This window comes from Rhinolophus sinicus, linkage group LG06 (assembly GCF_036562045.2).
Source record: "Rhinolophus sinicus isolate RSC01 linkage group LG06, ASM3656204v1, whole genome shotgun sequence".
NCBI lineage: Eukaryota > Metazoa > Chordata > Mammalia > Chiroptera > Rhinolophidae > Rhinolophus > Rhinolophus sinicus.
In genome coordinates this window covers 165,744,754-165,772,600 of record NC_133756.1, presented here as the reverse complement: position 1 = coordinate 165,772,600, position 27,847 = coordinate 165,744,754, and the positions used below count along the sequence as shown (strand labels likewise).

At 62.5% G+C, this 27,847-nt stretch overlaps 1 protein-coding gene across 1 annotated transcript in view; it reads left to right on the top strand.

Moving 5' to 3' along the window:
* MUC5B (mucin 5B, oligomeric mucus/gel-forming) overlaps positions 1 to 22,357 on the top strand; it is a 29,631-nt gene extending 7,274 nt beyond the window's left edge. Inside the window, exons 15-49 of the mRNA XM_074336946.1 lie at positions 251 to 415; positions 764 to 858; positions 1,640 to 1,766; positions 2,019 to 2,274; positions 2,767 to 2,822; positions 2,954 to 3,054; positions 3,205 to 3,356; positions 3,703 to 3,841; positions 3,918 to 4,031; positions 4,825 to 5,004; positions 5,564 to 5,803; positions 6,679 to 6,835; positions 7,196 to 7,324; positions 7,533 to 7,677; positions 7,771 to 7,814; positions 7,890 to 8,087; positions 8,287 to 14,133; positions 14,272 to 14,462; positions 14,729 to 14,900; positions 15,569 to 15,825; positions 16,099 to 16,285; positions 16,616 to 16,841; positions 16,940 to 17,118; positions 17,196 to 17,265; positions 17,484 to 17,584; positions 17,926 to 17,957; positions 18,234 to 18,414; positions 18,787 to 18,891; positions 18,987 to 19,024; positions 19,573 to 19,689; positions 20,084 to 20,170; positions 20,281 to 20,403; positions 20,671 to 20,716; positions 20,884 to 20,986; positions 21,666 to 22,357. Of these exons, the coding sequence (XP_074193047.1) occupies positions 251 to 415; positions 764 to 858; positions 1,640 to 1,766; positions 2,019 to 2,274; positions 2,767 to 2,822; positions 2,954 to 3,054; positions 3,205 to 3,356; positions 3,703 to 3,841; positions 3,918 to 4,031; positions 4,825 to 5,004; positions 5,564 to 5,803; positions 6,679 to 6,835; positions 7,196 to 7,324; positions 7,533 to 7,677; positions 7,771 to 7,814; positions 7,890 to 8,087; positions 8,287 to 14,133; positions 14,272 to 14,462; positions 14,729 to 14,900; positions 15,569 to 15,825; positions 16,099 to 16,285; positions 16,616 to 16,841; positions 16,940 to 17,118; positions 17,196 to 17,265; positions 17,484 to 17,584; positions 17,926 to 17,957; positions 18,234 to 18,414; positions 18,787 to 18,891; positions 18,987 to 19,024; positions 19,573 to 19,689; positions 20,084 to 20,170; positions 20,281 to 20,403; positions 20,671 to 20,716; positions 20,884 to 20,986; positions 21,666 to 21,870 (10,565 nt within the window). The 3' untranslated portion in view covers positions 21,871 to 22,357. The remainder of the gene's footprint in view (positions 1 to 250; positions 416 to 763; positions 859 to 1,639; positions 1,767 to 2,018; positions 2,275 to 2,766; positions 2,823 to 2,953; positions 3,055 to 3,204; positions 3,357 to 3,702; positions 3,842 to 3,917; positions 4,032 to 4,824; positions 5,005 to 5,563; positions 5,804 to 6,678; positions 6,836 to 7,195; positions 7,325 to 7,532; positions 7,678 to 7,770; positions 7,815 to 7,889; positions 8,088 to 8,286; positions 14,134 to 14,271; positions 14,463 to 14,728; positions 14,901 to 15,568; positions 15,826 to 16,098; positions 16,286 to 16,615; positions 16,842 to 16,939; positions 17,119 to 17,195; positions 17,266 to 17,483; positions 17,585 to 17,925; positions 17,958 to 18,233; positions 18,415 to 18,786; positions 18,892 to 18,986; positions 19,025 to 19,572; positions 19,690 to 20,083; positions 20,171 to 20,280; positions 20,404 to 20,670; positions 20,717 to 20,883; positions 20,987 to 21,665) is intronic.
* Positions 22,358 to 27,847: the final 5,490 nt, after the last annotated feature.

Here is a 27,847-nt window from a genome sequence, read left to right as displayed (position 1 = left end):
GGCAGGACTCAGGGCCCTGCTGAGGCGGGGGAGGGGGACGGGCAGAGTATACAGGAGGCAGGGCCTAGGAAGGCAGCTCTCCCAAGGCACCGGCTGTCTGACCCCTGCTGGGGGAGGTGGCCACATGGCCCTCCCTCGGGGGTAGGAGGCTTTGCACAGATGCTGACCGCCACCAGAGCTTATCTGCAGATGGTTCTGGAACCCAAATACAGGCTGGATGGCCTGCTGACACCCTCCCCCACCTGCCCAGGTCTCTGCGGGAACTTCAACCAGAACCAGGCTGACGACTTCCGGACCCTCAGTGGCGTGGTGGAGGGCACGGCCGCGGCCTTCGCCAACACCTGGAAGACCCAGGCCACCTGCCCCAACGTCAAGAACAGCTTCGAGGACCCCTGCTCCCTCAGCGTGGAGAACGGTAACCCGACACTGGGCGGCCCTTGTGTTACTGCCCGTCCACACAGGAAGACTGGTGTCTCACCTGGGGTCTGGGGTGGGAGGGACCCCATTGGGGGGCCCCAATATCTAGGCGTGCGTGTATGCGGCAGGGTCTGGGGTGAGCAGTGGGGTGCTGGGACCCCGTCTTCAGGGAGAGCATCTTGCTGCCCTGTGAGCACTGCCCAGGCGGCAGGTGGGAGAGCCCCAAATCCAGTCAGTTTCCCCGGGCTAATGGGCCCCCACAGGGCATGAGCAGGAGGCTGGGGGCAGGTGTGGGGGTGGTGAGCCGCACCCGGTGGCAATCAGCCCCTCCCGTCCGCTCTCCCAGAGAACTACGCCCAGCACTGGTGCTCTCTGCTGACCAAGCCTGCCAGCGCCTTCTCACCTTGTCACTCTGTCGTCAGCCCAGCGCCTTTCCACTCGGTGAGCCTCCTGACCAGCCGGGGACCCCCAGGTCCCAGGGTACAGTGGGTGCTGGAGCGTGACCTGCCCTGCCTAGAGCTGTCCCCCCAAGCCTCCCTTTTTGGGGGCTCCTCTCTCAAGGGCCGCGCTCCCTCCCGAGGTTGTAGAAGAGGCTCCTTCCTGCCCCTCCCTGCTTCGGGGGCTCCAGGCAGCCCTGGATTTATGGCCACCTATTCCGTCTCTGCTTCTGTCATACGGCCTTTCCTTTTCCGTGTCTGGATGCAAGTCTCCTCTTACATGGACACCAGCTTTGTCGGATCAGAGCCCACCCTAGTGACCTCATCATCAGCCAGTCACATCAGCAGAGACCCAGTGACAGCAGGGTCCCAGTGACACTCCCTAGGGTTTATCTTTCAGGGCTACACAACTCAACCCACAACCAGGCCCCTAGACCTGGGGGAAACTCAAAGCCCTACAATGCACATGGGTGTGCACATGGGAGGCGGGCCCACCTCTGCCCCTCGTGGAGTCCACCCTGCCCCTCCCTCCCGTCCAGGCCCCCCACATGCAGCACAACCAAGGGCGTGTCTTGCAAAGACCCCTCCCACAGACCCCGCCCAACCTCAGCCCGGCTTCACGCATTCCCGCTGGGTCCCCAGCCTAGCCTGTCACATCACTGAATGTGCAGCACGTCACTCCTGGTGGCCTTACACAAAGGCAGGGGTCCCGGGAAGGATGGACAGAGAGAGGAGGGACTCAGGTGGGCTGGGGTCCCTGACGGTAACCGGCCCCCCATCCCCAGAACTGCCTGTTCGACACGTGCAACTGTGAGAAGAGCGAGGACTGTCTGTGTGCGGCGCTGTCGTCCTACGTGCGGGCCTGTGCGGCCAAGGGCGTGCTGCTCAGCGGCTGGAGGGACGGCGTCTGCAGTGAGTGTGCAGGGCCGGCTCCAGCTTCACCACGATGGCGGGGCGGGGTGCTGGGGACCCCAGGGGCAGCAAGCCCACCCACAGGTCTCAGAGAGAGCTTGGTGCTTCCTCTTCCGGTGGGACCAACAGCCTCGTGTTCTTATGATCCCCGGGGCCCAGGGGGGAAACTGAGTCAGGCTCCTTAAAGCCCAGCTCAGACGTAATAAAGCGAGGCTGGACCCCAGCTCTGACCCGAGTGTCACCCCACCCCAGCCAAGTACATGAGCAGCTGCCCCAAGTCCCAGAAATACGCCTACGTGGTGGATGGCTGCCAGCCCACCTGCCGCGCCCTGAGCCAGGCAGACGTCACCTGCGGTGTCAGCTTCGTGCCCGTGGATGGCTGCACCTGCCCCCGTGGCACCTTCCTGGACGATGCTGGCACCTGCGTGTCTGCGGAGGCCTGTCCCTGCTACTTCCGTGGCTCCATGGTGGCGCCTGGGGAGGTGGTACACGACAACGGCGTGATGTGGTAAGGGGCCCCTGGGGGCAGCACTCCCCGCCGTCACCATCTCCCCCCACCAGGCAGGGGTACTGCCTCCCTCTGTCTCCCAGAGGATTCTGAAACACAGAGGGGCTCCCAGGGCAGGGGAGTCTCCCCACCCCTTAGCCCTTCTGTAAAGAGAGACCCCTCCCTGGGCCCGGGAGTGTTCTGAAGGTCCCGTGCCCACAGAGGGTGCCATGGTGGGGGTGCTCACTGTCAAGCCAGCCCCGGGTCCCCCTGCCCCGCCCCCAAGGGGGCTCCTTCACCAGCGGATCCGTGTCCTCTGCATCTGACCTGCTGCCTCCCTGCACCTTTGCACGTGTCCTCAAGCAACTGTGGGATTTGGGGTCTTTGCTGCGACCCTGGGAGTAGGCGCCATCCTACCTCATGACCAGGCCTGGGGCCCATGCACCTGCCCAGCCGAGCTCGAGGTGGGTGTGTGAGGCAGCGGGTCCCAGGCCAGTTCTCTGTCTCTCGTAGCTCATGTGTGAGCGGGAAACTGAGCTGCCTGGGAGCAGTACAGAAGACGAACACAGGTACCGAGTCCTGTCCTGCCCAGCTGGACGGCCCGGGGGCCCCCACTTGTGGGGGTGTGGAAAGGGCTTTTGCTGGCCTGGGAGGCTCCTGGCTACATGGTGGGCCCTCCCAGCGTCCCCTCCCTCCGCAGGGTGTGTAGCCCCCATGGTGTACCTGGACTGCAGCAACGCCTCAGCTGGCACGCCTGGGGCCGAGTGCCTCAGGAGTTGCCACACGCTGGATGTGGACTGTGTGAGTTGGCGGGGAGGGCTCAGCCACACTGCTGCCCTAAGGGTGTGCCCACTCCAGCCTGGGCGATACGCAATGGCCAGTGTCCCCTCCCTGGGTATTCCCGGGCCATAGCAGGGGACGAGCTGCTGACCGGCGCCTGCATGTCCACAGTTCAGCACTCATTGCGTGTCTGGCTGTGTCTGCCCCCCGGGGCTCGTGTCGGATGGAAGTGGGGGCTGCGTGGCCGAGGAGGACTGCCCCTGTCTGCACAACGAGGCCGCCTACAGGCCCGGAGACACCATCAGGGTCGACTGCAACACCTGGTGGGTCCAGGGTCCCTCCAAGGCAGAGCTCTGCAGCGGGGTGGGGGTGGAGGGGAGAGAGACCACAGGGACAGCGGCCTGAGCAGACCCTGGCCAGGAGGCAGGAGAGGAGCTGAGGCCCGGCTCTGCCCCCACCCTTGGGAGGCCCCATTGAGTCCAATTCATTCTCTGGAACATACCCCAGGGGCAGGGGCCAGACAAAGCTGCCACCAGGGCCACAGATGCTAGAGCTGCAGAAGCTGCTTCATTTGACCCCTCACGATCAAGGGAGGGGCAGGGGCTGGGTCCCCGTCCTGGTCAAGGCCGGAGCGCCCGTGAACAGGGCACCCCCTCCCTTCACCTGTAGCACGTGCAGGAACCGCAGGTGGGAGTGCAGCCACCAGCCCTGCCTGGGCACCTGTGTGGCCTACGGGGACGGCCACTTCATCACGTTCGACGGCGAGCGGTACAGCTTCGACGGGAGCTGCCAGTACACGCTGGCCCAGGTATGCAGCCCCCTCGCCTGCCCCACAGGCTGGCAGGCTCGGGGCCTGACCCGCGTCTCACCTCTCCCCATTCCAGGACCACTGTGGGGGCAACAGCACCACCAATGGGACCTTCCGCATTGTCACCGAGAATGTCCCCTGTGGAACCACGGGTGTCACCTGCTCAAAGGCCATCAAGATCTTCCTGGAGGTGAGGGGGGGCTGGAATGATCTCCCCCCTTTGCAACTGACCTGCCCCACTCTGTCCGATCCCCCAGTGCCCCCCCAGCTGTATTGTGTCCTGGGATGATTAAAACAAGTGCCCAGAGCCCAGGGATTTAAAACCAGAGAAATCCATCCTCTCCCAGGCCTGGAGGCCAGGACTCGGACATCCACGTGTCCCAGGGCTGAGCTCCCACTTAAGGCTCCAAGGGAGGGTCCTTCCTGCCCCATCCAGCTGCTGGGGGCTCCAGGCGGCCCTTCCTGGACTTGTGGCCACAGCCCTCCAGTCTCTGCCTCTGTCACCCCGTGGCTTCTCCTGTGTGTGTCCTTTCCCCCTCTCTTCTCTCATAGAGACCCGGTCATTGGGTTCAGGCCCAGCCTAAGTCCAGGATGATGTCTAGGGATGCCACACTTAATCAATCCGCAAACACCCTTTCCCCAATAGGTTCTGGGCGTTAGGACGTGCGCACGTCCCGTGGGGGAACAGCACCTCGGGAAGTGTAGAGGGAAGTCAGAGTTTGCAGGGCAGAGAGCAGAGCTGCGGGCTGGGGACATCTCACCTGAAGGGTGGAGAGGGGCACAAGGAAGGCAGCAGTGCTAGGGGGCGGCGGGGGGCAGCCCGTGTGCTCTGCTTGCCTGTGGCCCCGGCTCCCAGCTCACTCTGCCCAGCCTCCCACCTCAAGTTCACCGACAGTGTCAGGAGGCCGGGTCTTCCTTAAGGCCACAGGGTGGGCTCTGGCCCCAGGCTGGCCCCTCCCTCAGCTCCCATGCACCCCCTGCAGAACTACGAGCTCATCCTCCACAGTGGCGCCCACAAGGTGGTGCAGAGGGGGCCTGGGGGAGACCTGCCCTACAGGATCCGGTACATGGGCACCCACCTGGCTGTCGAGACTCGCAGCGGCCTGCTCGTGTCCTGGGACCGGAAGACCAGCGTGTTCATCCGGCTGCACCAGGATTACAAGGTGAAGGCAGGAGGGCTGCAGGACCTCTCAGGCTGGGACAGAGCCCCTACTCCTCGACCTGACCCTCTGGCAGCCGACAGTCTGCTGAGGGCTGTGGCGTGAGCCATGCACAATGTCGGGTTCCAAAAAGGGATGTGTTGAGACCAAACCGACTAGCGGGTATGTCCAAGTCCTGTTGGAAAGCCGCTCTGCTCCCTGGTCTCTCAGCTCAAGGGTTCCATGCCCCTGGGCTGAGGTTCTACGGGGAGTGCGAACTTGCCTGCCCAACTGCCTGCCCACCCGCCCACCTGCCCGCCTCCCTGCCTGCCCACCCGCCCACCTGCCCGCCTCCCTGCCTGCCCACCTGCCCACCTGCCCGCCTCCCTGCCTGCCCACCCGCCCACCTGCCCGCCTCCCTGCCTGCCCACCTGTCCACTGCAGGATCCCCTGTGCACCCCATCCTCCTGCAAGTTCACTGGGCACTGCCTGGGGAAATCGAGTGCCCTGCAGTCACCCCTCCCAGGCCAGGATGCCCCCTGCAGCCCCAGCCCCATGTGCCCCTATGTCGCTGTGTCTGCAGGGGAGGGTCTGCGGGCTCTGCGGGAACTTTGACGACAACGCCGTCAACGACTTCACCACACGGAGCCGGTCTGTGGTGGGTGACGTGCTGGAGTTTGGCAACAGCTGGAAGTTCTCCCCATCCTGCCCGGATGCCCCGGCCCCCAGGGACCCCTGCACCGCCAACCCGTCCCGCAAGTCCTGGGCCCAGAAGCAGTGCAGCATCATCACCAGCGCCACCTTCACCGCCTGTCATTCTCAGGTGGGCCGAGGGGCAGCGGCTCTGGGCTTCAAGGGCAGGGTCTCTGGGCTGGTGGGGTGGGGCTGAATCTGGCCTGGGCTGGGCCTCGGAGGACGGTCTTCACACTGGCTGTTCCACAAGGCACACCGTCTGGACCTCCCACCAGGCAGGTGCCCATGTCCCCAATCTTAGCACAGAGCTACCTCACTGCTTCCCCCAACCACTCAGCCTCCTCCCCCAGAAACAGGGCTGTGAGCCATCCAGAGCCTCGTGTCAGCCCCTGCTCCCACCCTGTCCTCCCACAGTCCCTGACCTGCCCCCCCCCCCCGCTGGGACACAGGGTGCAGAGAAGCAGGGATCAGCCGTAGACTCCCCAGGGGTCCTTCCTGCGGGCGAGGACGCAGTGGCAGCTCACGCACACGGTCTCTTAGAGCAGCACGAGCGTGCCGCGCCGACTCCTGGCCACAGCGTCAGGGTCCTGCCCTTGAGCCTGTCTTCTGTGTCCTCTATGAACCTGACCTGCGACCCCTGCCTCGGGTGGTGCTGCCCATGAGACGGGTCCGCTGGGCTCTGCCGCCTGGGAGGAAGAAGTGTGGCTGGGGAGGGCAGCCCCCTCATCCCAAGGACACAACAGCACCCCTTTTGTCGGACAGGGTCCCCAGACGGTTGCAGGGCAGGCTGGTCTGTACTTGAGTGAGATGCTGAGCAGAGGCAAGGGACAAAGGGCAGGGGTACAGTCAGAGAGGGGAGCGGGGGCACGAGCGAAAATACCAGGTGGGCAGGAGCCTTCTGGCCACAGAAGTCACAGGTCTCAGGTGGCAGGTGTGTTGCTGTCCCCGACCCGGGTGGGATGTCAGCTCTTCTTGCTGAGTGGCCCCTCGGCCCTCTGTCCCCAGGTTGACTCCACCAAGTACTACGAGGCCTGCGTGAGCGACGCGTGTGCGTGTGACTCGGGGGGTGACTGCGAGTGTTTCTGCACCGCCGTGGCCGCCTACGCCCAGGCCTGCCACGAGGTGGGCGTGTGTGTGTCCTGGCGCACCCCGGACGTCTGCCGTGAGTTGGGCTCTGTCCCTGGTGCTGAAGGGCGAGTGTGGGAGGAGGCAGAGCAGCCCTGGGGCTTGACCCGCACACGTGTGTATGAAGGATACCCAACACACACACACACCACACACGTGTGCACGTACATGTCCATAAAATCCAGATACTCAGGTCATCCCAAAATGAGGTGACTCAGTGAGAGACAGTCATTCCGAGTCCAGGGCTAAGAAGTAAAACTGGAATGCTAGGGGTGGGACCCTGAAACCTCTCCACTCCTGAGACAAGGCCGGCCCAGATGCAGCCTGGCACTTCCCTAGCATGCCCAGGGGACGAGGGGCCTGGCGGGCTCCCTTAGCCTCTGTCCTCCATGCTCAGCCCTGTTCTGCGACTACTACAACCCTCAAGGGGAGTGCGAGTGGCACTACCAGCCCTGCGGGGCCCCCTGTCTGAAAACCTGCCGGAACCCCAGTGGACATTGCCTGATGGACCTCCCAGGCCTGGAAGGTGAGGGGCAAGCTGTTCCTGGGGACCCACACCTCTTTATCCTAGGACATCACACAGGCATGGGGGGCGGTGCCAGAGGGCAGTTGGGCTCCTGCCACCTGCACACCACAGCCCGGGACAAGGAGGCACGGGTGGGTGGCCGCCCCAGGCAGCACTGACCAGCTGGTCTGAGAAGGTGAGTCTTCTCCCCACCCTGTGCCCGCCTCAGGCTGCTACCCAAAGTGTCCTCCCAGCAAGCCATTCTTCAGCGAGGACCAAATGAAGTGTGTGGCCCAGTGTGGCTGCTACGACCAGGATGGGAACTACTACGATGTGGGCACCAGTGTCCCCACAGCAGAGAACTGCCAGAGCTGGTGAGGGGAGCAGTGGGGGCAGGCAGGGCAGGGGCTGGGCTGGGGCTGTTGGCCTGTGTGCTGCATGTCCTCAGCTCTTCTCTCTCCACCCAGTGACTGCACCCCCAGCGGCCTACAGTGCACACACAGCCTCGCAGGTAAGAAGGAGCCAGGTTGGTTAGGGGGCTGGGAACTGGGGCCCCACTGAGCCCTGTGCCTGCCATGTCCCCCAGCCTGCAAGTGCACCTATGAGGGCAGGACCTACAGCTATGGGGACACCATCTACAACACGACCGACGGGCTTGGCGCCTGCTTGACTGCCACTTGTGGAAACAATGCAACTATCACCCGAAGCGCCACCGAATGTCCCACAACCTTGCCCACCACGCCCTTCACCTTCACCTCCACCGCTGCCCTGCCCCCCACGACAGGTAAGCTGACCTGGGGGAAGCCTGGGGCTCTGGATGAGGAGGGAAGACCCAGCAGGAACTCGGCACAGGTGTCCTGGGCATGAGAGATGGACAGGGACCCTGCAGAGGCCCAGGGACCAACCCTGGGGCAAGGGGACACGGGTCACCCCACCTTCTGGGCAGAGGAGGCTTATGGCATCTCCTTCCCTCACCCCCACAGGCCCGGTCCCCACCTTCCCCACCGTGTGTGTGCACCAATTCTGCCGCTGGTCTGCCTGGTACGACAGTTACCATCCAGAGCCCAGCATGGGAAGTGGGGACTTTGAGACGTTTGTGAACCTGAGGCAGAGGGGTCACCAGGTCTGCCTGGCCCCAGCCAGTGTCGAGTGCCGGGCGCGGCAGCTGCCTGACATGCCCCTGGAGCAGCTGGGCCAGAAGGTGGAGTGCAGCCTGGAGCGGGGCCTCACGTGTCTCAACAGCGAGCAGAGCCCCTCAGTCTGCCACAACTACGAGCTGCGGGTCCTATGCTGTGACCTCGTGCCCTGCAGCACCCCCCCGGGCCCGAGCACAAGCCAGGGGCTGACCAGTGAGTCCCTGCCCACCCCTGCCCTCCAGACAACGGTGGCCTTCACCTCACAGACCCAACCCGCTACTCCCACCACGATCACGACCAGGACGGCCAGCAGCTCCGTGGCTCAGGGCACCACCTGTCAGCCCCGATGTCAGTGGACGGAATGGTTTGATAAGGATTACCCCAAATCTGAGGAGGCCGGAGGGGACATCGAGTCATTCGACAGGATCAGGAGTGCGGGGGGTGCCGTGTGCCCGCAGCCCCAGGACATAGAGTGCCGGGCGGAGAACTTCCCCAACAGGACACCCGAGGAGCTGGGCCAGCGCGTACACTGCGACCCCAGCTTCGGCCTGGTCTGCAGGAATGATGAGCAGGTGGGCCTGTTTAAGATGTGCCTCAACTACAGGATCCGTGTGCTGTGCTGCAGCCACGACCACTGCGGGGAGCTCACCACAGCCACCACTGCCCCCATAACTGCCACCACTGCCACCGCCATAACCACCACCACTGTCACCACTGCCACCGTTGTCACCTCCTCCATCACCACTACCACCTCCACCAAACCATCAGCCACGGAGGCCCCCCTGGGCAGCACCACAGCAGTGCCCTTCCTCTCAACAGAACCAATGTCTTCAGCAGCATCTCCAAACCCTAGCCACGCAGACACACTCGTGACATCCGCCACAAGGAGTCCCACGTCTCCTCCAAGCTCCACAAAGCCCAGCACCCCGGGTAGGGCCACATCACTCCTGACTCGCACAACCCCTCAGGGGACCACAAGGGGCACCCCACAGGGACCCACCACGGGGGTGGAGACGATACGAACCACCACGGCTCACTCAACTCTGAGAACATCAGGGGGCACAGCTGGCACGGTCACCACGAGCCCTCCATCCCCCACACACACTGGAATGAGCACACAGAGAACCGGGGGGCCGGGGACCATCACTGAGGCCACGACCAGCCAGGGCACAACCGGCTGCCAACCCAAGTGTGAGTGGACAGAATGGTTCGACGTGGACTTTCCTACCTCGGGGGTCACGGGTGGAGACATGGAGACGTACGACAACATCAGGGCTGCTGGCGGCAGGATGTGTCGGGAGCCGCAGAAGATCGAGTGTCGGGCGGAGAGCTACCCCGAGGTAAGCCTCGACCAGATCGGACAGGTGGTCAGCTGCAGCCTGCGGGCCGGGCTGGTGTGCCGCAACCAGGACCAGAGGGGCCCGTTCAACATGTGCTTCAACTACAATGTCCGCGTGCTCTGCTGTGACCACGTGAACCACTGCCCCACCGCCAGCACGCTGCCCACGACCCCCACACCTGCCTCGCCCAGTGCCCCCCGCACAGCACACCTGGTGACCACGCCCATACAGACCATCGCAACATCCCCGCCTACCAGTCCGACCTTTGGGACCACCGTGCCCTCCAGCACCCTGACGCTGGGCTCCTCCACCACCACGACATCCCCGACCTCCGGGCACTGCACGCCACGGTGCGCGTGGACAGACTGGTTCGATGCAGACTACCCCAAGCCCATACCCAATGGCGGGGACTTTGAGACCTACGCCAACCTCCGGGCAGCCGGCGAGCCCATCTGTGAGAAGCCCCAGGCCCTGGAGTGCCGGGCCGAGACACTTCCCGACGTCCCCCTGCAACAGGTGGGCCAAGTGGTGCTCTGCAGGCTGGAGGAGGGCCTGGTGTGTCGTAACCGAGACCAGCGCGGCCGGTTCAAGATGTGCCTCAATTACCATATCCGCGTGCTCTGCTGCGACAACAGCCACTGCCCCACAACCCCAGCCACCACAGCAGTGACCTCCCCGGGGACCAGCCTGAGGCCGACATCCCTAACAACCCCCAGCCCTCCCGTCGTCAACTCAGCCAGCACCACTGCAACCCCCTGGTGCCAGCCCGCCTGCCGCTGGACCGACTGGCAGGACAGTGACCGCCCCAGGCCGGGCCCCTACGGGGGTGATGTTGAGACCTACATTCAAATAGAAGGTCTGGGCAGCCAGCTCTGCGCAGAGCCAGACGCCATCGAGTGCGAGGCCGTCCTCTTCCCGGGAGTCCCCTTGGAGCAGCTGGGCCAGGTGGTGCTGTGTGACCTGGACTACGGGCTTATCTGCAGGAACAACCGGCAGGGGTGGGGCCAGACCTGCTTCAACTACCACATACGTGTGCGCTGCTGCGACGACTACAGCCACTGTGCCAGCATGGCCCCAGCCACCAGCACCAGTACGGGCAAGGAGTTATTGGGGACCACAGCACTCTGGACCACGGCCACCACACCGCCACTCCCCTCTTCCCCAGGGACCACCCAAAGGGTCACCACTGCCACCACTGAGACAGGTCCCTCCTCTCCCGGGACCAGCCAGAGGGTCACCATCCCCACCACTGAGACAGGTCCCTCCTCTCCCGGGACCAGCCAGAGGGTCACCACTGAGACAGGTCCCTCCTCTCCCGGGACCACACAGAGGGTCACCACTGCCACCACTGAGACAGGTCCCTCCTCTCCCGGGACCACACAGAGGGTCACCACTGCCACCACTGAGACAGGTCCCTCCTCTCCCGGGACCACACAGAGGGTCACCATCCCCACCACTGAGACAGGTCCCTCCTCTCCCGGGACCAGCCAGAGGGTCACCACTGCCACCACTGAGACAGGTCCCTCCTCTCCCGGGACCACACAGAGGGTCACCAGCCACACCACCCAGACACCTCTCACCTCCTTCAGGACCACCGAGAGGGCCTCTGTCTCCAGTCTCTCTGCCTCCACAGGGACCCCGCCCATAAACACCAAGCCAGCCTGGCCCAGTACCCCCAACAAGGTCCCCCTGGTGACCACGCCCATACAGACCACCCAAGGGTCCCTGCCCACTGGTCCCTCCTTTGGGACCACCCTGCCGTCCAGCCCCCTGAAGCCTAGCCCCTCCTCGACCACCATGACCACCCCGATCTCTGGGGCCTGCACCCCGCAGTGCACGTGGACAGACTGGTTTGATGCGGACTACCCCAAGCCCGGCCCCAATGGCGGGGACTTTGAGACCTTCGACGCGCTCCGCTTGGCCGGCTACGTCTTCTGCGAGCGCCCCCAGGACATCGAGTGCCGCTCAGAGAAGGCGCCAGATGTGAGCCTGACGGACGTGGGGCAGGTGGTCCAGTGCAATGTGAGCTTCGGGCTGGTGTGCCGCAACCGCGACCAGCCAGGGCGCGTGCCATATTGCCACAACTTCCACGTGCGCCTGCTGTGCTGTGACCACCGCCACTGCACCTCCACGCCGGGCACAACGGCTGGTACCTCCCGGTCCCCAGAGACCTCTCACACCCCACTGACACCCACCACTATCGCCACCACCCACACCAGCTCCTTGCCCTCTGCTGGGCCCTCCACAGCCTCCATAGGCACCTCCCCGGTCCAAGAGCCCAGCACTAGGGCCACCGTATCGCCCAGCACGCCTGAGCTGGGCACTACTCTGCACCCCTCCACGGCTGCCTCCACAACAACAGTGCCCCAGGGTAACACTCAGACCTCGGCCATCCTGATCCCCAGCCCAACGACCTCCGTGACCAAGTCCACTTCCTGTCAGCCTCGCTGTGCCTGGACAGACTGGCTGGACCAGAGCTACCCGGTGCCAGGGTCTTCTGGTGGGGACTTTGAGACCTTCGCCAACCTCCGGGCAGCCGGCGAGCCCATCTGTGAGAAGCCCCAGGCCCTGGAGTGCCGGGCCGAGACACTTCCCGACGTCCCCCTGCAACAGGTGGGCCAAGTGGTGCTCTGCAGGCTGGAGGAGGGCCTGGTATGTCGTAACCGAGACCAGCGCGGCCGGTTCAAGATGTGCCTCAATTACCATATCCGCGTGCTCTGCTGCGACAACAGCCACTGCCCCACAACCCCAGCCACCATAGCAGTGACCTCCCTGGGGACCAGCCTGAGGCCGACATCCCTAACAACCCCCAGCCCTCCCGTCGTCAACTCAGCCAGCACCACTGCAACCCCCTGGTGCCAGCCCGCCTGCCGCTGGACCGACTGGCAGGACAGTGACCGCCCCAGGCCGGGCCCCTACGGGGGTGATGTTGAGACCTACATTCAAATAGAAGGTCTGGGCAGCCAGCTCTGCGCAGAGCCAGACGCCATCGAGTGCGAGGCCGTCCTCTTCCCGGGAGTCCCCTTGGAGCAGCTGGGCCAGGTGGTGCTGTGTGACCTGGACTACGGGCTTATCTGCAGGAACAACCGGCAGGGGTGGGGCCAGACCTGCTTCAACTACCACATACGTGTGCGCTGCTGCGACGACTACAGCCACTGTGCCAGCATGGCCCCAGCCACCAGCACCAGTACGGGCAAGGAGTTATTGGGGACCACAGCACTCTGGACCACGGCCACCACACCGCCACTCCCCTCTTCCCCAGGGACCACCCAAAGGGTCACCACTGCCACCACTGAGACAGGTCCCTCCTCTCCCGGGACCAGCCAGAGGGTCACCATCCCCACCACTGAGACAGGTCCCTCCTCTCCCGGGACCAGCCAGAGGGTCACCACTGCCACCACTGAGACAGGTCCCTCCTCTCCCGGGACCAGCCAGAGGGTCACCACTGCCACCACTGAGACAGGTCCCTCCTCTCCCGGGACCACACAGAGGGTCACCATCCCCACCACTGAGACAGGTCCCTCCTCTCCCGGGACCAGCCAGAGGGTCACCACTGCCACCACTGAGACAGGTCCCTCCTCTCCCGGGACCACACAGAGGGTCACCAGCCACACCACCCAGACACCTCTCACCTCCTTCAGGACCACCGAGAGGGCCTCTGTCTCCAGTCTCTCTGCCTCCACAGGGACCCCGCCCATAAACACCAAGCCAGCCTGGCCCAGTACCCCCAACAAGGTCCCCCTGGTGACCACGCCCATACAGACCACCCAAGGGTCCCTGCCCACTGGTCCCTCCTTTGGGACCACCCTGCCGTCCAGCCCCCTGACGCCTAGCCCCTCCTCGACCACCATGACCACCCCGATCTCTGGGGCCTGCACCCCGCAGTGCACGTGGACAGACTGGTTTGATGCGGACTACCCCAAGCCCGGCCCCAATGGCGGGGACTTTGAGACCTTCGACGCGCTCCGCTTGGCCGGCTACGTCTTCTGCGAGCGCCCCCAGGACATCGAGTGCCGCTCAGAGAAGGCGCCAGATGTGAGCCTGACGGACGTGGGGCAGGTGGTCCAGTGCAATGTGAGCTTCGGGCTGGTGTGCCGCAACCGTGACCAGCCAGGGCGCGTGCCATATTGCCACAACTTCCACGTGCGCCTGCTGTGCTGTGACCACCGCCACTGCACCTCCATGCCGGGCACCACGGTGGGCACTCCCCGGCTCCCAGAGACCTCCTCCAGCTCGACGCCAGCCACCATGTCCCCCTCCGTCCTCACCACACTCGGGCCCACCGCCTCTGCAAGCCCACCTGTCCCCACCACACCCTGCCTGTGCCTGGCATTTGGACAGCTTTTTTCACCAGGTGAGTGGAAGTGCCTGTCCTCTCCTCATGGACCATCCACCAGGATACTTTTTCCTCGTGTCCCCGAAGCCCCTCCCTGTGACTGCCAATCCTCCTGCTGACCCAGGTGCCCTGTTGCTCTGATTTTCTCCTCCACAGGGGACGTCGTCTACAACAGAAGCGACGGAGCCGGCTGCCATTTCTATGCTGTCTGCAGCCCACACTGTGAACTCGAACGCTTCCAGGGTGCCTGCTCTACCTCCTCACCCCCAGAGCCCCCATCCTCCGTGTCCCCGACCTCCCCGACCTCCCCGCCTGGGGGCTGCGACCTCACCGTCCCTCCCCGACAGGTGTGCACGCCGCCTCCCTGCCTTCCCTATGCTTGTGTGCATGGGGTCAGGGGCTGCTGAGGGCTCCAGTGGGGCCAACTTTGAGGCCCTCAGTGACCTTCCACGGGGAGCTCTGGGTGGAGTGAGGCACGGGGGTGTGGGGCCGGGTCAGCAGCTGGGGCCACACAGCACAAGTGGACAGCCCTGCCCCAGGCCATGCGAGACTCAAGGGTGGTGGAGGTGGGTCTCGCTGTCCGACCCAGTGACCCTGTGCCTGCTGTCACCAGGTGAATGAGTCCTGGACACTGGAGGACTGCACGCTGGCTCGGTGCGAGGGCGACAACCGCATCGTCCTGCTGGAGCCGGAGCCCGTGGCCAAGATCAGCTGCGTGAACGGGCACCTGCCTGTCAGAGTGCAGAGCCAGCAGGACCCCTGCCAGTACCACTATGAGTGCGAGTGTGAGAGCAGCAGCCACGCACAGCTGGGCACACACATAGCACAGGCGCTGCGCTGACCAGACGCCCATGGGGATGCCAGGGCGCCTGAGACCAGGGATAGGAGGGGTGGGAATGGGGGCACACAGGGCGCAGTTCCTGGGGTCCTGGGTGACCTTTTGTGGAGCCACCGCAACAAGGACCACAAACCAGGTGGTTCAAAACAGCAGGGACAAGTCTCTCACAGGCCTGGGGGCCAGAGCCCGAGAGCCAGGTGTCACAGGGCCACTCCTCCCACCAGCTCCAGGGGAGGGTCCTCCTGCCTCGGCCAGCCTCTGGGGCTCCAGGCATCGCTGGGCTGTGGCCATGTCACTGTGTCACCTGTCTCTGCCTCCGTCTTCACGTGGCCTCTTCTTTCTGTGTCTCTTCTGAGGACACTCGTCACTGGATTTGGGGCCCACCTGGCAAGCCAGGATACTCTCATCTCCAGACCCTTAAGTTAATGCCAGCTGTGAAGACCCTTTCCCAAATGAGGTCATATCCACAGGCTGAGTGGGCGTGTCCTTGGGGCCACCAACCAACCCACTCACCCATTTTAAAAATGAGGCAACTGACGCTGTGGGGGCTTGAGCCACTCCCCGGAGGTGGCAGGTCTGGGGGGCGCCGTGTGAGGGGACTGTCTGTGTCCACAGGCTCCTGCAGTAGCTGGGGGGGCTCCAACTACATCACCTTCGACGGCACCTCCTACTCTTTCCGGGACAACTGCACCCACGTCGTCATGAGGGAGATCCGCCCACGCCACGGGAACCTCACCATCCTCCTGAACAACTACTTCTGTGGGGCCACCACAGCCTCCGCCCGCTGCCCCCGCGCCCTCAGTGTCCACTATGAGTCCATGGAGATTGTCCTCACCACCATCACCAACGCCGACGGGCAGGAAGAGAGCCTGGTGAGTGCGGGTGCAGGGGGCGCATGGGCCTCCACGCAGGGAGGTTTCCTGCACGCGTTTCCCCTGCCTGGAGGCCAGCTCCAAAGGGGCCTCAGAGAGGGGGCAGGGCACACCGCCACGCAGGGCCATCGGCACACTGGGGGCAGAAGGCCGTGGGGGGAGGGCTGCCCACAGCCAAGAGTGCTCCCGGAACCCAACCACCACAGACTGGGCCCCAGGGCCTGAGGGGAGCACCCACCACCCCCGGTTACATGTCCCTGGCTGTGTCCCCAGGTCTTGTTCGACCACGTGCAGGTGAGCCAGGGCTTCAGCAAGAATGGCGTGCGTGTGTCTGTGACGGTGGACGCCGCCATGCACATCGACATCCCGGCCATCGGCGTCAGCGTCACCTTCCACGGGGAGGTCTTCCAGGTCCGGCTGTCCTACAGCCACTTCAGCCACAACACCGAGGGCCAGTGTGGTGAGTGGGGATGTGATAGGAAGTCCACGGGAGCACGAGCGACTGCTGTGGCTCACAGGCCTGCTCCTCCCTCCAAGCCCTGCCTGTGCCCCCACCGCCCACCTCTGGCAGCCCTGTGGTGCCAGCTGCCTGCCACATCCCCACCGCCCAGATCAGGACCCGCTCCCCCTGCCTCCTGCCCCAGGCAGAGCTACCACTCCGCCTCAGTAATCGGTGTTTCATAACTGAGTGACCACCAGGGAGGGGTGAGGAGGGGAAAGGCTGGAGAATGGCAAGGCTGGGTGCCCGCCTGGCCCCTGTGGTGACCCTCCCGGCTTCCACACTCGCCAGGCACCTGCACCAATAACAAGATGGACGACTGCCGCCGGCCGGACGGCACCATGGCCCCCACCTGCCAGGACATGGGCAACACCTGGCTGGTCCCTGAAAGCAGCAAGGAGGGCTGCTGGGCACCGACTGGCCCGCCCCCGACCACCAGCTCCCCGGCCCCGATGCCCACCACACCCTTTTCCACCCTGTGCCCCCCAGCGCCCCTCTGTGAGCTGATGCTGAGCCAGTGAGTCCCTCCCTGTGGGTTTGTCCGTCCTGGGGCAGCGAGCCCTGCCCGGGCCCAGGACCCAGCTGTGCTCCAACCTCTGACTGCTCCTGCCGCAGGGTCTTCACTGAGTGCCATGACCTCATCCCGCCCGGCGCGTTCTTTAGCACCTGCGTCAGTGACAGTTGCCAGGCCGGCCGCCCCGAGGTGCCCTGCCAGAGCCTGGAGGCCTATGCAGCGCTCTGCCGTGCCCGGGGCGTGTGCAGTGACTGGCGTAATGCCACTGCCGGGCTATGCGGTGAGTCACGGGAGGCCACCACGGGCTCTGGCCTCTGGCCTCCTTGGCCTACCTGATGCCCATCTCTGTGCCCCCAGACCTCACCTGCCCGCCTGCAAAGGTGTACCAGCCATGCGGCCCTAAGCAGCCCATGACCTGTGACTCCAGGTGAGTACCAGTCACAGTGGGAATGGTGGGGGCGGCGAATGAAGAGTCTGGGGGCGGCCAGGAGGAGACAGAAGGAGGAAGGGCCGCCAGCCCCAGATCTCTGCAGTGCCCTTTCCCCACCGGACCGACCTCTGGTCCTGACCACATGGGCATCCACGGCAGCCGACCAACCCCTGCACTCCATCCACGCCCGTCTCCCTCCGCCCCTCGCCTTACAGGAACCAGAGCCCAGAGGACAAGGGGCTGGTGGAGGGCTGCTTCTGTCCCGATGGCCACACTCTCTTCAACTCATACACGGACGTCTGTGTCCCCAAGTGCCGTAAGCACCACCTGTGACCTGGGCCCCTGACCCCGCCCTGCAGAGCCAGCGGGTGGGACATCCTGGCCTGGCCTGGCTTGCTTCAATGTCAGACCATGTGCCAAACGGGTCCAGCTCCAACTCCGTTCTGCCAGTGGCAGTGTGGTCTGGAGCCGTCAAGTCCCCTGCTCTGTGACACCCGTCGAATTCTCCAGGGGCTTCTGCTCCCAGTGGGAAGACAGAGGCTTTGACTGGGGGTGAGGGGTGGCCAAGGCTGAGAAGACATGTCCCTATGGCCTCTGCTACCAGGCCGTGAACCCCACAACCCCTCCCTGGTGACCCCCTTTCTCCTTCCCTTCCAGCCTGCGTGGGACCAGATGGGTTTCCCAAATTCGTGAGTGGCTCTGCCCCCAGCTGGCCCCCCTTGCTCAAGCAGAAGGAGGGAGGGAGGACCCCCACTTTGGGGTGGCCCCATGATGGGGCTGGTGTGGGGCACCCAGGGGTGCATCATGCCCCGGTCACTCAGGCTGCTCCAGAGCTGGTGGCTACAGGGGGAGGCTGAGGACCACCCTGGCCAAGCTGAGCTGGGCCTGACCCGCTGCTGGATGCAGCCTGAGAGACCGAGGCCCGGTCCCGGAGCCCTCAGGAACCCCGACTTGGTCTGTTGCAGCCTGGAGAGCGGTGGGTCAGCGACTGCCAGGCCTGCGTGTGTGACGAGGACTCCGTGTCGGTGCAGTGCGTCCCGGTGCAGTGCGAGCCCCAGGATCGGCCCCTGGAGTGCAGCCGGCCTGGCTTCCTGACCGTGACCAGGCCCCTGGCCCACAACCCCTGCTGCCCAGAGACGCTGTGCGGTGAGCCCTGCGCCCTCGCAGGCCAGGCGGGTGGGCAGCGAGCGGAGGAGGGTGGAGACTACAGGCCGGCAATGCCTGCAGGGCACAGCAGGGCCACAGCGTCCCGGCTGGACACCGCCGGACCACTGGCTGGGGGAGGGGGCTCCTGATCCTTCCTTTTTCCACCTAAACACGAGGCTGCCGACCTCTGGTCTGCCCAGGGGCTTGGGGAGGGCGAGGGAGGGGACAGTTGAGGACCTAGAGGGGATCCAGAAGGGCCACAGAGAGGTCAGCCACCATGGGAAACCCTGTGGGGAAACCCTGTTACACCGGGAACTAGCAGAGCCAGAGGGCAGGGGCACCCCCCCCAACAGCACCCCAACTCTCCTGCAGTCTGCAACACAACCACCTGCCCCCAGAGCCTGCCAGAATGTGGGCCGGGAGAGGAGCTGACCCGCACACAGGAGGAGGGCAGCTGTTGCCCCACCTTTGGCTGCCGTGAGTGGGGTGGGGGCTAATGTTAGGGGCAGGGGGGTGTCTGAGCACCTGCTCCCACCGCCCAGGAAGGCTCTCAGTCCTCCCTTTCCTTCCAGGGCCTAAGCTATGCATCTACAACGGCACCATCTACGGGGTAAGGGCTCAGCGCAGGATGGCAGGGTGGCCGGGGGTTGGGGCCCCAGCTCGCGCATCCACTGTGGGACGGCCTGGAACCCTCTGGACCTCCTCTCCTGCTCTCCACATGCCCAGCCCTGTCTGCCCCCTCCCACCATGACAGCAGATGAACAGAGAGGCTCTGAGCCCTCTAGAGCTGGGTGGGGACACGGGAGAGGGGGGTGGTGCCTCTGGCAGAGCCTGGTAGGGCTGTGAGCCCCATGCCTGCTGCCCCTGGGACTTGAGCTTCAGGGTCGCCTACAGCTTCCTCCCAGCAGGACCACTGGGGCAGGACAACGCCCTCCCAGCCCCCTCCTGCCTGCCTGGGGTCCCTACTCACTCAGGGTCCTGCCTCTCTCCAGGTCTGTGCCCAGCCAGGGGGCATAGCCATAATTCCATGTGAAGAAGAAAAAAGCCTCCTTCTGTGGGCCTCAGCTTCTCCCAGCCTCAGGGAGGGGTCCTGGCCCTGATGCCCAACCCAGTGCCCTCAATGTCACTCCCCTGCCCCCACCCTCCCATCCACTGCAGGTCGGTGCGACCTTCCCAGCGACCATTCCCTGCCACACGTGCACCTGCCTGTCTGTGAACACCCAGGACACGACCGTGCAGTGTGAGGAGAATGCCTGCAACACCACCTGTCCCCAGGTGAGCCCACCCACCTAGGCATACCCAGACCCCTGGCATGCCACACGGCGGCAGCCCTGAGTCACTGGTACCCAGGCCCCCAGGGAGGGTTCTCTAGCTCAACCTTTGCCAGGATCTTGTTTTTTCCCAAAGGGAGGTCATGAAGCAGGAGGATGGGGGGAAGGGTTGGGGGGCAGGACCAGCAGGCTGCAGGGGCAGGTGGAGAGGGGGCTGGGAGCAGGGGTGAGGCTGTCAGGACAATGGGGCGGGGCAGCTTCTGCCCTGGTGGCCATGGACAGGGACACGGCTTCAGAGGGTGGGGGCTGCTAAGGAGGCTGCCAGACTCTTGGGGGGGGGGCAAGAGGGCTGGGGAGCCGGGTTGGGGTGCAGACATGACCACCCCTCTGGCCCTCAGGGTTCGGAGTACTCCAGAGTGGCTGGGCAGTGCTGCGGGGAGTGCGTGCAGACGGCCTGCCTCACGCCCCACGGCGGGCTGGTCCAGGTAAGGGGGTGCTCAGACTCAGCTCTCCACCCAGAAGACCCTACCCTCCAACTCTCAACAGCCCACAAGATAATCCCCACCCTGGCCTCACTCTCCCCGGTGCATTTCAGCCCAACGAGACGTGGGTCAACAGCCTCGTGGACAACTGCACGGCGTACCACTGCCAGGCTGAGAACGGAGTTCCTGTGCTGACCCCGAGGCCCGCGCCCTGCCCTGACGTGCCCAGCTGCAGAGTGCGTGCCCCAGGGATCCCACCAGCCTGGCTGTCTTCCAGCCTTGCCGGAGAGGGCCCGCCCACACCACGCCCTGGAGGCCACACCCTGGCCCGCCCTAGAGACCCCGCCCACACATCTCCCAGGAGACCCCGCCCCCTTCCAGTAGGCCACGCCCCTGTCCAACCTTAGAAACCCCGCCCACGCTCCCACAAGCCAAGCCCGGCAGGAGGGCCCATCCCTGGGGCCGCGACCCGCCCCCAGCCCGCTCTTTGTCCCCCGCTGCAGGGCACCCTCCGGAAAACCGGCTGCTGCTACTCCTGTGAGGAAGTGGGTAAGTAGAGACCACCTTCCCGTCCCCGCCCTCCAGCTCCGCCCAGTCTCCGCCCATTGGCTCCTGCCCGAACCCCAAGAACCTGCCCTGAGCGGCAGATCCGCAGGGAACTAGGGAGGAAGAGCCCCAGGTCGGGGTCCTCAGAGATCCCCCTCTCCTCTGCCTAGACACCTGCCAGGTCCGAGTCAACAGGACGGTCCTGCGGCACCGGGACTGCGAGGCCCCCGTCAACGTCACTTTCTGCGAGGGCTCCTGTCCAGGAGTGTCCAAGTGAGTGGGCCCCGCCCCCTCCGCAGAGCCCCGCCCACCCGCTGGGGGCCTCCTCAGGCGCAAGCTGCCAGCCACACGGGGTCAGCGCCCAGGCCCCACGTGTCCCTCTCCTTGGCCCAGCTTGGGGTGACCACAGAAGAGCTCCCCTCTCTCCATGTCCATCTGCAGAAAGCCTGCGGCCTCCCCTGACCCTTAGAGCCAGGATGGGGGAAGCTGAGGCACAAAGCGGGGGACTGCGGTCCTGGACCTGAGTCCAGGGGCCTGGGGCAGTGTCTGCTTGGGGGGTGGGCAGAATCAGGGCGTTCCGTGGACCAGACTCTTGGGCAGAGCTGCTGGCAGAGTGTCCTGGCCAGAGTCAGCCCGGCTGCGGCCAGCTGTGTGCCCTCAGCCAGAAGAGGAAGAAGGGTCGGGAAGGTCCCTGGAGGAGGGGTCTGCGGACTCCATGAGATTGAGGGGGTGGTTCTGGGAAGAGAGGGTGCCTGGCCAAGAAAGGTCAGTGTTCAAAGCGGTCCTTAGTGCCCCAGAGCTGGCCAGGCCAGGACGGCGATGCCCCACGTGCTCAGGCAGCAAGCACAGGGCTGCTCGAAGGCGGTGAGCTGCTGACTCCAGACCCCAGAGAAACCAGGACCGGGGGCTGGGGCCGGCCGGGGCGGGTGCTGAGGGTGCCACGTGTCTGCAGGTACTCCATGGAGGCCCAGGCCATGCAGCGGAAGTGTACCTGCTGCCAGGAGACCAGGACCCACAAGGAGGTGGTGACCATGCAGTGTCCCGACGGGACGGCCATCCAGCACACCTACATCCACGTGGATGACTGCAGCTGCACCCCAGCCTGCATACCCTCACCTGCGGCTCCTAAGGACGGCAATTCTGTCTCTCAATCCTAGGGGGCCACCACTGTTTGATGCCATTCTGCCCCTGTCCCACTGCCCTGGGTGAAACCCACACCCTGGCAGGGGACAGTGCAGCTTGAGGAGAGTGCCAGACAGAGCCCCTTGGCCACTTGCCCTGCCATCAGGGCCAGCCTTCATCTGAGAGAAGCGTTGGCTCCACCCAAACTCACCCCTTCCTGGTGCCAAGAGCAAAACTGCACATCGGCAGGCGCCGTGCTGCTCCTCACCGGGGGCCCCTGCCACACCCCCAAGCCCCGCGGAGCATGGCTCCCCTCGGGCAGCAGACGGCAGACTGAGACCCACCCACACCAGGCCGGCTGCCACCAGGGAGTGGAGTTTGGCAAGGTGGCTGCATGCCCGTGCCTGGACCTGGGGCTGAGGCTGTGATGGCTGAGGTGTGGGTCAGGGAGGGGTCAGTGCCCCGAAGCTCCTCTGCTCACCCTGCCCCAACCTTGCAAATAAACACCGAGCATCATGTACACTTCCAGGTCTGAGTGTCTTCCCACCGTGTCCGCCTGGCTCTCCTGTCCGTCCATGGACCCAGCTGTGCAGGGCCCACAGGCTTTATGCACCCCCACCCGGGGGCTTGTGCTGGGAGGGAAAGGCAGGGCAGGGGGCACGGAGGCCCAGGTCAGTCTCTGGCTGCGAGGGCACTTGCAGGAGCCAGGAGTCCGCCAAGGGCTCAGAAACAGCCTCACCATTATTTCAAACACATGGGGTTCATTAGGAAACTGGTTCACAGATGTAAAGATTGGACCAGCCAACAGGAAGAGGCGCCCCAGACATGCGTCAGTGCAGGAAGCAGCTGCCCCACCAGCCAGGGCTGCATGGTGGGGTGGGGCACATGGTGCTGCTCAGACCCTGAGGGGAGCCCCTGCTGCTGCTGCTGCGCCCCTCCCCAGCCTGTCCGTACCTCCCTCCCACGGTGTTTTCTGCAGGGCACTTGTCACTCAGCAACTTGTACATTTGTTCCTTCCTGTTTCCTGAAGACAGGCTTTCTGCCTGCGGTTCCTGTCGCCCTGCCCAGAGCAGAGAACACTGCCTGCATGGGTGGGGGGAGCAGGCAGGGTGTGGCCGGCCGCAGCAGTGAACTGCGCTTACCAGGCCCACATGTGCACCTTGGGATGTGGGGGCGCCCTGGCTTTGGGTTTAACCACGCAGGAAGGATAAGAAATGACCTCTAAGTGGGCAGGATGGTTATGAGCGGGGCGGCCACCTGGGGAGGCAAAAGCAGTGCTGGAGGGGGCGAGTGGGCGGGTCTTCCTGTACCTTCCCCACATCACATGACGTGCATCCATGCTCAGTGTGGTTCTCCCACCGCACATGCCATGACAGTAACTCACATTTACAGAGTTCCTGCCCCTCCCCACAGGCTGGGGTCCCCAGCTCCTGGGGAAGGTGGATCTGGGGGCTCAGCCTGGGGATCCTGGATTCCTTTCAGTGGTCGCTACCAGCACTCTGGGCTTTCCTACCCACCAAAGTGGGCCTGGTCAGGGCAGGCCACTGGGGAGATGGGTCCATGGGTTGACGAAACTGTAGGTGAGGCTGGCACCCCCTTGGTCACCACTGGGGTCAACTTCTATAAGCTTAACCTGTGTCCCACAGACTGAATTCTTGGGGGTTCTGTGTCCAGGTCATGCTCCCACCCAAGACTTCATTAACTCATATGCAAAACAGCAGCGATCCATAAACCTCAGTCATTCTTGTGGCACAATTGTTTCCTTAAACCCATGCACCTCTATGCAACTTAAACATATTTGTAAGGCACCTGGAAGAAGAGTGTCCTTTCTTGGACCGGAGTTCACATATGTGAAGTGTTTCCCGTGTGCCAGCATACGTTCCCATTTAACCCTGACAACTGCCCTATGCAACGCACGCCATTGTTTCTCCCATCTTACACATGGGGAAACTGAGGCACAAAGCCATGAGAAGACTTGCTTCAGTAAGGGGTAAGGCTGGGCTCAAGTCCAGGGAGTCTGACTCCAGAGCCCACACAGCGGTCACAAGACTACTGTGGCCAAAGAGGAGATAACTATAAAAATCAACACAATGAATAAACAAGACAGTGTCACCTGAACTTGAAATATTTTCCAAAAGGAATTTCTGGTTTCCAGATAGAAATGTGCACATGTTTTTCCCACAGACACAAAAACCATGACAAAGATAGAAAGAAACTTTAAAATACCAGCACCTGAAAACAAGGAAATGAATTATCTGTAAAACTGACAGATATCCTTCAAAGAAGGAGATTGTGGGGAGGCCCCAGTGGTGAAAGGGGGCCACAGGGCAATATTTGAAATAATAATAATAATAATAATAATAATAATAATAATAACAACAGCAATCTTTCAGAACTGAAGACATGAGCTCTTAGACTGAAAGCACTCAGTGAGAGCCAAAGAAGACATCCACCCACCCCTAGTGCCTGATAGTGAGATTTTGGAATATCAAAGAAGAGGACAAACCTCAAAGCGACCAGAACACGAGACCGTTTGCTGACAAGGGATAAGAATCATTAATGCTGGATGCAAGGAGACTGTGGCACAACATTTCCACAGTGCCGAGGGAAAATACCTCTGAAACCCTGAATTCTATACCCAACTAAACTATCATTTAAGAGTGACATTTAAAAAAAAGACATTTTCAACAGAAAGTTGACCTCCCACAGACCCTGTGTGGAAGAGCTACTAAAGGAGGGTGAACTCTAACAAGAAGAAAAGGTAAACGCTGGTTGAACGTACTAAAGGCAAACAGTGGTCAGCAAAGAAATCGGTAACCCACAGCCAAACAAGAAACACACCTCTCAGAAACCAACAGATCAAAAACAGGCCTTCATAACTTTAATGAATAGGATTTATCAAGTTTTTTCTTCACTGTTAGTGCTTCTTGGTCTTATTCCCTTGCTCTTAGATCAGAAACATGGTCCTCTGCCTTGTATTTTAGAGTTCTCCAGTTTCACCTTCTGTTTAAAAAAAAATTTTTTTATTGTGGTACAATCCACATAACATAAAATTTGCCATCTTAACCATTTTTTTTACGTGTACAGTTAAGAGGTATTAAATATAGTCACACTGTTGTGTGGCCATCATCACCATCCATCTCCATAATTCTTTCCATCTTCCCAAACTGAAACTCTGTCCCCATGAAACACTCACTCCTCACCCCCTCCCCCAGCCCTGGCACCCACCCTTCTACTTTCTGTCTCTGTGAATCTGACTCTACTTAATATATCCTGTAAGTGGAATCACACAGGATTTGTCCTGTGTCTGACTCATTTCACTCAGCTCAATGTCCTCAAGGTTCGTCCGTGTTGAAGCAGGTGTCAGAGTGTCCTTTTTAAGGCTGAATGAAATTCCACTGTGTGGATGGACCACATTCTGTGTATTTGGACACCTGGGTTGCATCCACATTTTATCTACTGTGACTCATGCTGCCATGAACGAAGTATGTACATATCTCATCAAGTCCCTGCTTTCAATTATTTTGGGGAAGTGGACTTGCTGGGCCACATGACAATTCAGTTGAATTTTTTGAGGAACTGTCATACAGTTTTCCACAGCAGCTGCACCATCTTGTATTCCCACCAACAGTGAACAGAGTACACCGCTCCATTCATTGTGACACCCCCACCTTACACCCCACAGTGCTGCCTGAACTGAATGTCAAGTTTGCTGGAAGCATCTCTCTGGGTTCCCCCTTTCTCTTGTCATCTTTTAAAATTTTTCAGGAAGAATTTTTCAGCAGGTCACCTAACATTTTGGGCTATTTTCCATGAGAAGTTCCCAATAAGCCTAACACACTGCACTCCTGGAAAGAGATGTCCCTGTCAAGCAGGGCAGTGGGCCTCGGGGGTACAGTCCCAACCTATCAGTCTGTTCTCTTCCCAGGGACCAAGTGCTCTGAGCCTTGTTTACGAGCCCGTGCACGAGCCACTGGGGACTCTGCCCTGGAGATCAAGGTCTGTGCCACATGGGACACCCCTGGCTCACAGCTGACTTCTTGATAGGCTCTCCTAGGAGAGGTGTCAGGTCTGCCAGCAGCACAGCGGGTCCCCACTGAGAGGACTGACGGCTCCGCCAGGCAGGACGCTTCCCCCTCACGGTCTCGAGGCAGCGCCCAGATGCACTCTTCAGGCGCGTTTGCCTGGACAAGCTGCGCTCCGCCTCACTCTGGAGGTCAAGAAGTGGAATGTCACCATAGCCCCAGAGTCACTGAGGGAGGGCTGAGATGAAGCGTCGGCTGCGGGGTCCCCACCTGCCCCAGACCCTGCCCACTGGGCCCTGAGGCCAGAGGGGGCCGTGTCTTGGTCCCCAGACTGCTCTGTGCTCTCGTCTTGCTCCAGGCCAGTCCCCCCGCCGTCAGCCCGGTGCAGCCCTAAATGTGGGGCTGTGGTGCCTCCCTCCTAAGCCTTGGGGGCCCCTCATCCATCAGGTGGACCCCCGACCCCGTCGCCTGGCCTTGCGGGTCCACCTGGATCTTGTGTGGGTTTCCACAGCCCAGCGGAAGCCTGGATAGGACCCTTGGGTGACCCCAGATCACCTGCCAAGCTCATCTGAGGCCAAGAGCCAAGAGACATCTGGAGTCTTCCCGTGTGATTCATGAAGGGCAGAGGGGTGTGGGGGCCGGGCAGGTGTCGCCTGCTCTAGTGCTCCCACGAGGGGTGCTGGACGGTGCCCCCTGGAGCTGACCGCCTTGTGGCAGTGACTCCCCTCGGAGTCCAGGCTAGCCAGGGTCACATTCTCCTGCAATCTGCTCCCTCTGTGCACAGAAGCCACGTGCCACGTGGGTTCCACGACTCTTCCAGCCTGTCTGGGGCCCAAGATCAGAAACAGTGGACGTAAGCAGGAGGCACAGAGGCCCGTGGTGGGCAGCTTGGAGGGCAGAGCTCCCACCAGCCCGGAGCCCCGTGCCCGCCTGCACCCGCGTCACCCCACACTGCGCGGTCCGCCTGCGTCGTGCCATCCACTCAGCCCACACTCACCCAGCCGTATACAGGGACAATTGCACACCAGTGCCACACATCAGGGAAGGAAAGTGACGGGGCTTCCATGCTGAGTTAATAACACCTGCATCGCAATGTTTGTAATTTTTCACTTTTCCATCTTCTCCTACGTGGGATTTATTGCTTTAATGTTGGCAACACCTTACAGTTAACAGGTGCTGAAGGTCATTCTCTTAGTGACAAAGTCACAAATTGGTAGAAAGAAGATGTCTTGTGTTGTGTGAGGTTTAGTGTTTACTGCAAGGCCTGCCAGCGGGAGCCGAGGAAGCGAGCAAAGCTCCAAGCACGTGCTGCTTCTCGCGCTGCCTTGTGTCATCAAAGAAAATGTTCGCACAGAACCCCATCGAAGCCTCATCGCGAGGAGTGCCGCGCACTTTGCTTCGTTTGCTGATTCCTTCCTGTCCACTGAGAACCCGCTCCGTCCTCCCACTGATAGAAATGTGGGGCCAGCACTGTATTTCGGGGACTTAAAATGAAGAAAATGAGGGGCTTTGCCAAGTCTGGGAAAGCCAGTGCTCTGGTTTCCCTGGGAAGTTCAACTTTCAGATTAAATTTGGCTGCAGTTTGCTGCTTCCACGAAGATTGCTTTGCAGAAATGAACAGTTTTTAGGGATGCTTTGAAATCATTTTCAAAAGTAAAAGCAATGATAATAAACTGCCCAGAGGGGGGATGTTTGAGGAAAGACTTGAGGGGGCAAGCAGCCGTGCAAGGGCCCTGGGGCGGGCACGCCAGTGCGGCTGGAGCCGAATGGGGCAGTGGGTGGCAGAGGCAGCAGAGAGCCTGGGGCCCCTGGCAGGGCTCTGGCCTTCACCCCAAGAGACGGATATGGTCCAGACAGGCAGTGTGAGGTCGGATGCAGGACAGGGCACCGGAGAGCAGGAGGCCGCACTGCCCCCACCCCCACTCCAGCATCCCTACTCGTCTCAGAAACAGCCCCTCCTGGCAGTCCCTCCCTGCAGCTGCCCCTT